The sequence below is a fragment of the Carcharodon carcharias genome, chromosome 13 (genome assembly GCF_017639515.1).
Source record: "Carcharodon carcharias isolate sCarCar2 chromosome 13, sCarCar2.pri, whole genome shotgun sequence".
Lineage (NCBI taxonomy): Eukaryota > Metazoa > Chordata > Chondrichthyes > Lamniformes > Lamnidae > Carcharodon > Carcharodon carcharias.
Genome location: NC_054479.1, coordinates 31409638 through 31421939, shown reverse-complemented (window position 1 = coordinate 31421939; position 12302 = coordinate 31409638). Strand labels below are relative to the sequence as shown.

General features: G+C 39.0%; 2 protein-coding genes across 2 annotated transcripts in view; both read left to right on the top strand.

The window, feature by feature from the left end:
- cux2b (cut-like homeobox 2b) overlaps positions 1-12302 on the top strand; it is a 463358-nt gene that overhangs the window by 298603 nt on the left and 152453 nt on the right. Inside the window, 1 exon segment of the mRNA XM_041203041.1 lies at positions 10643-10721. Within this exon segment, the coding sequence (XP_041058975.1) occupies positions 10643-10721 (79 nt within the window).
- Positions 7772-8083, top strand: LOC121285900 (histone H4-like). Its single transcript, XM_041202826.1, has one exon. It carries the CDS (start codon positions 7772-7774, stop codon positions 8081-8083), a length of 312 nt encoding a protein of 103 aa, XP_041058760.1.

Below are 12302 nucleotides of genomic sequence, written 5' to 3'. Positions count from 1 at the left end.
TCTTAGTTACAATATAATAGAGTTGGGTGATCCTTAGTGTATGATAAACTAGTCGTACTGCTACTGTCATTGAGCTAACTAGTGGGTTTTACCTAATGGAGCTGAATGGGCGCACTATGGGCAGTGTTATTTAATTTTAGAAATGTTTACATTGTTCATTTGTTGATGTTCATGAAGATGGACATTGTTAAATCAACAAAATATAGATTCCTGAAAGTCAGGTTTGTCCCCCAAGTGAAAGAGATCAACTTGTCAGAACCATGGGTATGAATGAAGTTTGTAAATCCCACTCATTGTGGTAAATGCTGTGTTTAAAGCTTCCTGCTGGTTATTCTGTTAATGAAAATGATTAGGTACATGATAGAACAGTATAAATGTTTAATCCAGAAAGGCTTTATGCAAAATACTTTTGTCAGTCATCTTGAAAATATGGTCAACATAAGGATTGGGTGCCACAGGTGAGTGAACATGAACTTTCACCTTTTGGAGCTGAGACTGATGGGACGGAAGCTGTGTCTGTTGCTACAGCTGTTTTATGTGAAATGAGTTTGTGGAGTCTGAACCAAGTTCCTATAAGATGTGAGCCCACAGGAGAAAACTGTCCAAAGTTTGTCACAGACTGGCAGCTTTACTCATTAGAAACTGAAAACAAATCTGTTGGTGAGAGAGAATTTCTTTTCTGATGGGGTTACGGTTGGATTTTTTTAGGTAAAGAGAGCTTCAGTTTGCATCTTATGCTGTGTTTCAGCTGAAACTAGAAAAGTCATCCACATGTCATTGCTTCTTTGACGTCCTTCTCCTCTGTGAGCATTAAAAGTTTGATGAATGGGGATATAAATCTGGAAATCATTTTAATGAATGCCACTGTTAGAACTGTCAGTGGGCATTGTCCCAAAAACAGTACACTTTCATAACGTGTTATGAAGCTGGTGTTTAAACATCTATTTTAATGGCCTTTTGGTGCAAAACAATATGAGAACATAAATATGTTTTGGCATTGACAGAAACATAGAAAAATAGGAAGCAGGAGTAGGTCATTTGACCCTTCGAGCCTGCTCTGCCATTCAATATGATCAGAGCTGATCCTCTATCTCAACACCATACTCTCTCCTCATACCCCTTGACAGCTTGGCTATTGGCGGCAATCGGGACATACTGGCTTCATTTACTTTCTTTATAGAGCCATGAAGATAGGAACTCACCTAAATTTCTATCAGTAACAAAATACCTTTCTCTCCTATTGCCTGAGGTAATTCAGGGCAGAGCAGGAAACTGTCCTACGTTTTGTAATCTGTATTCCATTGTTTCTCTCCCCTCATATGTGTGTAGGGAAGGGGAATCATGGAAACAATTTAGCTGAAGCTTTGCGGAACCAGTTTATTTAATCTGTCACTTACAATTTCCAGATGATATCATGGTGTCTAGGATTTCTAACCAGAACAAGCATCATGTACAGTGTGGACTGCTGAAGCTTCAAGGATGGCCTAACTGAGTAAGAGGGCTCCTGCTTGGCAAAATTATTTTAAAGTCACAAAGTATTTATGCAAGGAAGATATTGCCATCTGTAATGATGATCCTGAATGCACCACATTTCATTCTGCATGTTGTGCAAAGCCTGTGCATCTTTCCTATGGTGCATTTTACGTGCCAATTCAGATTTTTACTAGCTATTAAAACAGGACTTAATAACCTATTTTCATTTAGAAATGATTGTGAAGTTGCTGTGACGCATGGTAATAATGACACATGGCTCAAACTGACAAAGGTAATTAATTAGGCTATTATGCATTCTACAATGATAATTGCTTTGCTGGAAAGGCACCAGCCTTGAAAAGCCCAAGTGTATGAGTGCAATCCATCACCGAGAGTGTTTTCAGCACAGCTGTGTTTTTTCACCTTGACTCATTGTACAGCATATTAGGAACACAAAAATTAATGATACATCAATAAATAATATCTATTACTTGGCATGTTGCAAGCTGTTGGAGGATTTAATGGTTATTAAAGCTGTTTAATAGTAATGGCATTTCTTCTCTGTTCCTCCTGAAATGGTTTGTTTGACACGAAATGTGTCTCCGGCTCTGGAGCTGAAACATGTGTAATTTTCATGACTGAAGCGTTGTGCTTCAGTGGTGGTGGCAAGGGTGTTCGTTTTCTTCTGCGGAGGGTGTAGCATAGCCTTCATTCTAAGTGCTGTAAAGGTGGAAAGCAATTTGTTGAGGTGGTCTGTGAATTACCAATGACCTCTCACTATTGTCTGGATGACAGGGGCTTGATGTTTCTCTGAGAGTTTGTGTTTGACTGGAGCGATTCCTTCAGCTGCCAGAATGTCAAGGTTAGAAGTCAGTAATTTAACTGATAATTGCATAATCACCAGTTGTAGTAATTATAATTCATGATTACATAATTACTAATTACAGTTCTGCCAATCTAAGTGGCTGGGATTTTCAGTAGATCCGCAGCTTTTTCATAATATGCCAGCGCTGATAGGTTTAGGGAACCGCCAGAAAGTAAGTCTAGCTGTGTTGTTCTGCTGATAGTTAAGCACTCACCAGGGAGATTTGTTTTCCTGTTTGAAGTGGAATAACCCTCTTGTAGCTGAATATTTTTTCCTTAATTCTGTTTGAAGAGATGTTTCCTCTGGAATATAAATTACTTACCTTTTTACATCCATTACCGTCTTGATTTTGGCTCAGGTTTATTGAAAATTAAATGTCAAAATGGAAAAGCTTAAATATTTTGTATTTATGCAATGCGGTCGTGTTATGAGATAACTTTAGGAATTGCTTTTTGAGCTGAAAAAGGCAATTTTGGGAGGCGTGCAGTTGTAGTCCGAGTCTTGCTAATAAGCACTAAGACTGAAATTCCTGTCTTTGCCAATGAAAAAAACAAATGTACATAAAGAATTAAGTTTAACTTTTTTTTAACATGAATCTCCTTTTATTGCTACAGTCATTACAGTAGGAACCTCCGGCCCAATGTTCGTTAAATTGGCATATTAGCTTTGAGATGGACCTTGAAGCAATATTTTTACGTATGGATGAAATAGCCTGGATTTTAATCCAGTAAAATGTATTTTTTAAAAAAAAAGCCTTGGATCACTATTTAAATTTGTCTGTATGCAGGAACTCCTACTTTAGGCCTTTTGTTTGAAGCGATGAAGGGCGGTGCCTGTTTAAATAACTTCAGAAGTTATGTATATCTCTTCCAAATACCTGTGATTTGATTTTAAAAAATAACAAGTCAAATCTAATTTGAGGATCAAGTGCTTTTATTTTCAGAAAAAGTGCTGTTTTGATCTGAATAACATATTTGTAATGGCAGAAGAGTACTCAACAATTGGTATGGGCCAATCCCTCTTGTGATTTGCCCCTTGCATTAAGAGCAAATGCACTTCTACCAGGAAGTATTTCCCTGCCTTTGCGTAGAGGATTCCTGCTATGCTATGTAGTACACTTTTTAACACCGTCACATAAATGGAATAAAACTGTGTCTGATGTCTGACCATAATCTACATATCATTGATTAGATTTCAAAAATCAACTCCTTGTTTTAGTTTTCAATGATTCAAAATTTTGTCATTTTCAAGTCAATGCCCTTTCCCTTAAATATGTCACACAAGCGTGTTTCTTGAATATAATTGGTAAATAATCTGTAATTTATCACAGAAAATTGAATTTCACATTTAAAATTCAGATAATGAACCGAGTTTCTCAACTTGAAGGTTCATTAGGTTAAAGCCACATTGGTTTAATAGAGTTTGGTAACCTGTTGACACACTCTCCAAGCTCACACATGAATAGTCATTTGAGTGAGTGTCCCGAGGGTGTCTGGGGGCTATGGAATATAACTGTAATTTGAGTCTCTACATTTGAGAGAAGAGGGAGTGGTAAATAGTTATAGGGAATGAGTCTGAATGTATCTAAGATAGGTACAGCTGAAAACTTAGTTGTGTAGATATAACATTTTTAAAGCTAATTGGCTGTTAGAATACAGACTTAGTCATTGAGGTCATGTATGAAGAAGGAACCCTACACATTCAGTTTCAAAGTAATTATTGGTCACAGAATTTACTTGTAGACCTTACTCCTTTTAAGAAAAAGAATGAAAGCTTGACTCTGCATTTTGTATTTTTTTTAGTAATGCTACATTGGGTTGCATCAGTCAGTAAGCACCACGGTGAGGAATTAAACCTTTCAGTTCTCCATTACCTTGTTTAGGCTTCATGTGACTAAAATGCTGGTTTTGCTTTTTTTTGTTTCCCTAACGTTGAACGCTGGGGCAAAGGAAGGGAAACTTGCTTCACTGATGTTGCAACTTTGATGAATATGAACGCTTCATAAATATAATAAACTCATTCTGTACATCACGGGCTTTTTAACTGAAGATTTGACATCTGCAAGATAAGATTTTTACACAAACGTAAGGGGCATTGTTAGATATCTTAATACATTCGAGGAAGAACTGTGTCAATTTTGAAATTTATTCAATATATGCCTGCATAAAAAGTGCTGCATTTCTTGCGACAGAATCATGAACCATAGGGACAGGTGAAATTTTGGAGCACAATTATGTTCTATATTTATTTGCCGGTCTTTGCTTGCTGCTGGTATCCACGGTCAGTATTCCTCTCCTTGAAGTCTTATGGTCTGTCTGCAGAGAAAGATTTCCTTACAAGTAGAGGGATCTTGTGAGTTTCAATTGTAATTAAAGGGTAGTAGTGAACCAGATGGGTTTTTATGACAATCAACGATGGTCGTCATTAGACTTTTTTTAAAATTCCAGATTTTTTTTTTATTGAACTCAAATTCCACCATCTGCTGTGGTGGGATTTGAACCCAGGACCCCAGAGCATTACCTTGGATCTCTTGATTACCAGTCCAGTGACAATACCACTATGTCACTGCCTTCCCTTGGATGTTTTCTCATATTTTGGAAGATTTGGTGCTCACTGTCCTATCGGATGGAGGGCAGGTTGAAAGCTGTTGGATAGTTTCTGTGGTGATAAGGAAGTTTGTGTTGGATATTTCCCTGGAAACAGTTTACTACAGGATTTCTTCCATAAGGATGACAGTGAATTTTGACAACCATTTTATAGTAGTGTGCAAATCTTTTTGCAGCATGTTCCAACACATTTTTAATCCTCTTATTTAAGAAAGGACAGAAATACATTAAAGCAGTTCAGAAAAGGTTCATTCAACTGATATCTCGGATGGGGAAAGGTTGGACAGGCTGGGCCTGGATCCATTGGAGTTGAGAAGAATGTAAGGTGATCTTAATGAAACATATAAGATCCTGAGATGACTTGACAGGGCGGATGACGAAAGGATGTTTCCCCTTGTGGGAGAGACTAGAACTAGGGGATGCAGTTTAAAAATAAGGGGCCTCCCATTTAAGGTGGAGGTGGGAAGAAATTTTTTCTTTGAGAGTTGTGAATCTTTGGAACTCTCTTTCCCAGAGAGTGGTGGAGGCACGATCAATAAATATTTTTAAGGCAGAGGTAGATAAATTATTGACCAACAAGGGAATCAAAGGTTATTGGGGGTAGGTGGAATGTGGAGTTGAGGGGTGCAATCTGATCATCCATGATCTTTTTGAATGGCGGAGCAGGCTTGAGGGGTCAAATGACCTACTCCTGCTCCTAATTCATATGTTTGTATGTTTGTATATTCATACGTGAGCTGCATTGGGTTATTTCATAGATACACACTTGGAGTGTAAGCGTGCCTGAATACATTGAATCTGCCGTTGGTTTAATTTTACTTCTTACAGTAAACAGAAGGATTCAAGTCCCGCATGTTTGCACTCTGGGTGTCCAGAATTATACGGAAGTGATCAGTGTCCCTGAAGAGGGAATCCTAATGCACATTGTAAAAAGGTGAAAGCACACAGGTCATTCTCTCAAAACGTGAATCAAATACTCGGTGGAATATAAAAGTAGCCTTTAAGTAAGTTTATGCAGTGCTTCCATAAGGGATGATTAAGTGCAGTTTACAGTGCAATCAATTATCCTGTTCCAGGGCTGTGAAATGAGCATTAACACCATACATTAAGCATGTGCGGATAACCAATGGTATGCATTGTTTTGATTTCTACCTCGGTTATCAGTAACCTCTCAAGTAAGAGTTCAGCTAATGTTTATTTTATTTCTCAATGAAGTGTGCTGAAGGCAGTGCATTATAAGAATTTATTTCTTCCACTAGGCCAAACTGACCATGGGTTCAACAACAAAGAGCTGGCAGCTTGCCAAGTGATGGATCATCATATGGGTGCATAAGTCACCCATCAGATTCACTAACCATAAAAATTCACATGAAAGTGTAGCTTGTGCATCAGGTTCTGTAGTAGCTAATAAATGTTGAAGCCCATAATGTCAATTAGCAAGCAGTGGTCTGTCTTATGTTGCTTCAGAATGGTAGTTGGAATCTGGGGCTGGCAGCCCAGAGCTCCATCACACTAAGATCAAAGATGCTCTGTACTCCTGAGCTTCAGTTCACATAGAATTACAGTACATAGGATATACAGCAAGGAAAAAGACTGTTTGGCACAACCAGTCCTTGCCAGCATTTATGCTCCACTTGAGCCTCCTCCCATTTTTTCTCATCTAAATCTATCATCATAACTTGCTATTCCCTTCTCCTTCATATGCTTATTTAGCTTCCCCTTAAATGCATCCAAAGTATTCGCTTTAACCACTCCCTGTGGTGGGCCAGTTCCATATTCACACTGCTCTTTGGGTAACTTGCCACCATAGCTTCTGTATCTTGGTGTTGTGGATGATAATATGTTGGCAAGTTTGAAGTTGTTGCAACAGTCCTGATCTCCCCAGCCCTCACTGTGAGATTGTATAAACCCTCTCGTAAAGCAGTATAACCCTCAGAGCTCATAAACTGCCCTAGTCAGTAAATCCCTCTTCCCGTGTAGTGTTACTCTACAGACAAGGATCGATCTAGTTTGAAGTCTGGCCTGTGCATGTCAGCTGATCTCAATGCACATGGTCTTGTGCTTTTGGACCAGTGAAGAAAAGGATCAGCCAAGGTTCTTCAATTTTGGTTATTGCCCAGTGTGCAGATGTCAGGTGAGCTCTTTAATGGCCTCAATTATGTGGTCAGCAGTGAAGCAAAAGCATTTCACCACTGACCTCAAAGAAAGCTGGCCCAAAGGGTCTAGTTCCCTCAGTGACATGAGTATCTCCTTTCCTGACTGCAGTTTAAACCTGGCACCAATCGGAAGATCTCTTTGTGTGCATCATCAGTGATGTTAGCAAGTAAATAGGAAACCAATCAGATTTAAGTATTCACACACAGAGCAAAACAGGAAGTTAAAGCACTTAAAATCCTTTGCATTTAATTTTAAGTTTTGGGTAATGAAATAAATGTATGACTCTATTTAGAAAGAAGCTGAAATAGAGATAAAGATTTTTTTTAAAAATTTGTTTTTTTAAAAATATGTGGAATTTTTAATCATTGCAGAGAAATCTGACGTTTCACAAATCTAGTATTAGCTTTTCAGGGTCAGTTGTTTCGCAGTAATTATGAAGTTAATACGCTGATTAACAGCCCAATTACCCCTTATTCAACAAGGTTTAACTTTTTGCAGGGTTTTTTCAGTGAGACTATCAGCTTTAGTGGAGATTCTCACCAACTCATGCTTGCAATGGAGATAGCAGAATGTGGGGATCCCTATAGTGCACCCTATGAAGTAGCATAGACTCGCTGACAACAACTTCGGAACTTCCATGTTACTCTGCGCACGTTTATCTCCGGGTGTGATGTCTGGTAGAGGCAAAGGAGGGAAAGGTCTCGGTAAAGGGGGTGCGAAACGGCACCGGAAAGTCCTCCGAGATAATATCCAGGGAATCACTAAACCTGCTATTCGCCGCCTTGCTCGACGCGGGGGCGTTAAGCGCATCTCTGGCCTCATTTACGAGGAAACTCGCGGGGTTCTCAAGGTATTCTTGGAAAATATAATCCGAGACTCGGTCACCTACACGGAACACGCTAAACGCAAGACTGTTACCGCCATGGATGTGGTCTATGCCCTGAAACGCCAAGGACGAACTCTCTATGGGTTCGGTGGTTGAGAACTGTTAACAAAAACATTTCAGGCTCCTAAGGTTGCTGTCAGTTTCTATGCAAATGCTAGCAGTTTCAGTGTCAATGTCATCAAACCCCTTGCCATTGTATTTTCTCTCTCACTTTGCACCGTTCTGTATGTGAGTAGGCAGGAGGTCAACCCACAGCTTTCCACTAATGTTACTCTATGACTGACCATTACTTCCCCCACCCCCTCCCTTTCCAGGGAATACTAGGTGTCCGCTCACCTGGGAAATTGCAGCATCACGCTCCATTGTACAATGTTTTGGTAGATTAATGAGATCTGCCGCCAAGTCATCTACTTCTCAAGCCATCTTTCACTTCACTGGATTTTCAGCTGTCTGAGGAGCTATGTCCAGGTGTGATATTACTCCAAAACTCCAAATCCAATTGTGAAACAATAGTTACCAAATTCCTGATGATACAACCCATTTACGTAATAGCTCATTATATTGCTCCTTAGTTAAACCTTGGGTGTCAATTAGGAATAGCTGTGTGTCCTAGGAAACCAGAGGTGGACGTTTGTTTTTTTTTGAGGGGTGGAAGCAAAGCTGCCAGACATTATTTTGACTCGGTAACAACTTGACTTTACTGTTACTTGGTCCAGTGTCTGTATAATATTCTGACAGAAATCAAATTGCCAATAATTTAGCTGCGCCTGTGTGAGCAACTGAAGAGAGAAATGTTGGAAATTGCATTGGGAATTATTATTAACAATGGGAACTATCATTACTTTTGTGATTTGTCCATCATTGTGTCAGGGAGATGTTTAATGGACAGTTTTAAAAATTTGAAATGATAAGCAAGCATAGGCATTGTGTGGGATCTGTGGTCATCCTCATTCTGTTTGGAACAGTTCCTCAGTGTGTGGAGTTCAGCTAAGTCCTTGCCAGTCCCTACAGATAATAATAGTGTGTTTCATTGATTTATGTGCTCTACACAGTTCATTATTTTGGCATACAAAAACAAAGCTTAAGTTCTTAAAATCTTACCCTGGGATAGTCAATAAAATGGTAACTTTTGGGTAACATTAACCTTTATGGATAGTATGGGAGTTAACCCTTGACTGCTGCACTGACAGCTCCTACTGTTGAACTGTGGTCTGGCCCCTTAAAAAGTTTGCTTTTTAGTTTAATTTTTAATGATTCTTAATATTATTGAACCATAGTGGTAAGTGTGTACCTCAGTTCAGAATGCCTTTGATTGCATTAAGCAATCAGGTGGCCAATACACCAATAGATCACTTAATGCTGCATCGATTGTCTTTTGCTCACACCTCAACCCTTTAGCAGGCTAGAGTGCTATGACTTGGTTCAATGTTGCCAGAGATCTAACCTTCTCCAGTTACTTGATTTAAAGTGCTGGCTCCATATAATAGAATGACGTTTCGTTAAAACGTGGGGTTTGTGTGTTTTGGCTGAGGATTTAATTTCTTTCCCAGATATTGTGATGCTCAATTAAATTAACTTAAAAACACTGATAGATGTAAAAGGCAGGATAACTGTCAGTGCTGGAAATCTGAAATGGAAACCAAAAACACTGGACATAGACAGCAGTTTGCCAGTATCTGTGGAAAGAAAGGTTAGTGTTCTGGGCATAATCTTCTGTCAGAACAGCCAATGAAGGGTTTTACCTGATATGTTAATCTGTCTTTTCTCTTTCACCGATGTCGACTGACCTGCTGTTTATTTGCAACATTTTCTAACTTGGTTTTGACATTGAGATCAATGCCCAAAGAATCCAGTGTCAACTTTTTTAATCTGGGCATCAGTAAATTGGTTTGGAAGATGAGGTTTTTTTTTGTCTTACTTTCAAGATGCTTATTTGGCCATCGGACCTTGGAGAACTGTACCAGACAGGGAGAACTAAGTGGCCTGAATGGGAACTAGACCTTTCCTATTAGAGTAGTAATCATGGGTACAGAACCACTATTAGAGTGCCGCAGGTGATTGACCCCAAGTTACACAGCTCACCTGTACTCATTTTCCACCCAGTTACTGCAGAGCACAGACTGCCAGCAAATGCTTGTAAGTAATCCTTTTGAGATGTCCATTGACCCTATTTAAGAAAAATTGTTCCAATTTTTCTTGATACATTTTCTCTGTTCTGTTAACAGTTGAATCCAGAGTAACTTGCATCGATTTTTTTTCTCTTTTGTCAAAGGCTTCCCCTGTGATCAATCTCGTTCAATCGGGATGTGAAAACATTTGAGCGGGTTAGGCTGAGAGTGTTGGGGGGGTGCGGATATAGACAGCATTGCAAAATGCTCATGATTCTTGGTGCCTTTATTAGTTTCTTTGCTCCATTAACTTCATGGGGTTCCTGTGGTTTGGGTTGTTGTTACATAATCAGCTGGATTTCTGGCTCTAGCTGTTCATGTTCTGTACTGTTCGGGTTGTTATTGGATATCAGTCTGCTGTCCTTACTCCTGTTTGTTTAAAAGTGCAGGTCCTGGGTCTGCCCTTAATGGGCCTGTCACCGATGATCTAATGTAAATCATCCTAATGATTGAAGATATAAATCTTTAGTAATTGTTCTTTTTCCAGGTGGTAGCACTTAGTAAGAGAAGCAAGGAGGCTGAGGCTGCCTTTCTTAATGTTTACAAGCAATTAATAGAAGCGCCAGGTAAGAAGACATTTAGATATTGATCTATCTGTAATAATAGCTCTGCTTACATAGCTGAATGTCTGTGCAAAGCAATTTTTATGCATTATTCAGTGTTCAACTCAGAATGTTATTCTCATAACATTGAAGCATATTGTGTGTTTCCTGCTCAGTGCGATTTGCTGTTGTGCTTTTTAATGCATTACATTTAATATAATGTTTTGTTGCATATATAGGAGCAATGGTTTACAAAAACATAAGATGTGAAGTAACATAAAATATGTCCCAAAGAGTGAGTGGCCCTTAGTCGCCAGCATTACAAGGTAGTTTACACCTAATAAATCAGCAGCAACAAATCAGTTTATCCCAAACTGGAACAGTGTTTGAGGAGAGATTTAAAATGGTGGGAGAGTTCTCAGCCACAAGTAACCTGTGGCCATGTGCTGAAACAGAAATGACTTTGATTTACACTTTGCATTGTTTAGAATTTGCTCTGGAATGCCAGAATTTATTCTGCAAGAAAACTTATTTAATGCTTTTTTTTAATCGAAGTTGCAAGGTGTTAATACCCTTCACTGAATCTCCTCTCACATCAAGGACATGCAGCTTGTTAGCAACTGCAGTTGGTACTAAAATAATCCTCCCACAAACAAGCTAAATGTGTACATCTCCAATAATGTGGGGGAGGAGCAGGGAATCGTCAACAAACAGGTTCGAGGTCCTCGCACTGTGTGACATCACAAGAACTGGATGTTACTTCACAGCTTTCTAACTCCCTCTCGGACAGTAATTACCCTCTTAGGCAACGGAGAGCGGTTGTTTGACATGTCATAATGCTTCTGTGTTTTTAACACACTTTCATTCATTGTTGTCATTTTGAAAGGTTTAAACTTTTTTTAGCTAAGGCTAAAATCAAAACAAATTTGAGCGAATGCAGGGAGGGATCTTAATTTAGCAGATATATGATCACCGTGTCCGTACATCTGTAATTAAAGTATTAAACCTTGAATCCTTTTACAATTGTTCATAAAGCTGGGAGTAAAGTAAAAGGACTACTGAAATGTGCAAATACCATAATTAATGTCAGAATTGTGGAGTGAACTGCTGGCTGTAAATTACTGCATGTGTTCGTGACTGCTGATTTCTACATTATAAATATGCAATGAATCATTCACCTTATACCTGTTTTTGTGTCTGTCATTTCCATTTGCAAGTCCTCCAGCATTAGGCAATAGCAGAACTGAATGCTGTCCCTTTACAAGATTTTTTGAAAAGATATTTCAAATTGACTGGTATCTGCTGAAGGGACTCAAGCTATGAATGACCTGTCAACGTAGAGGTTTTAAAACCCTATGGAAACTGCTGTAAATTGAATCTGGAGGAAGGGACATGCAAAACCAGTTGTGTTAACTCTGCAAGCAGTAAGAATGAGATGAATGAATGTTGTGTATTACCTTTTGTATGTGCAATGTTACACCAGAAATAATATACAAGTGTTAGGTATGGTTCATTTGGTCAGACAGTTGTGGGTTCAAGTCCCATTCCAGAGACTCGAGCACAAAGATCTAAGCTGACGCTCCAGTGTAGTACTTAGGGAGTACT

What these genes read in the sequence shown, in the direction of transcription:
- LOC121285900 (XM_041202826.1), top strand. Translation starts at nt 7,772, where the DNA reads ATGTCTGGTAGAGGCAAAGGAGGGAAAGGTCTCGGTAAAGGGGGTGCG.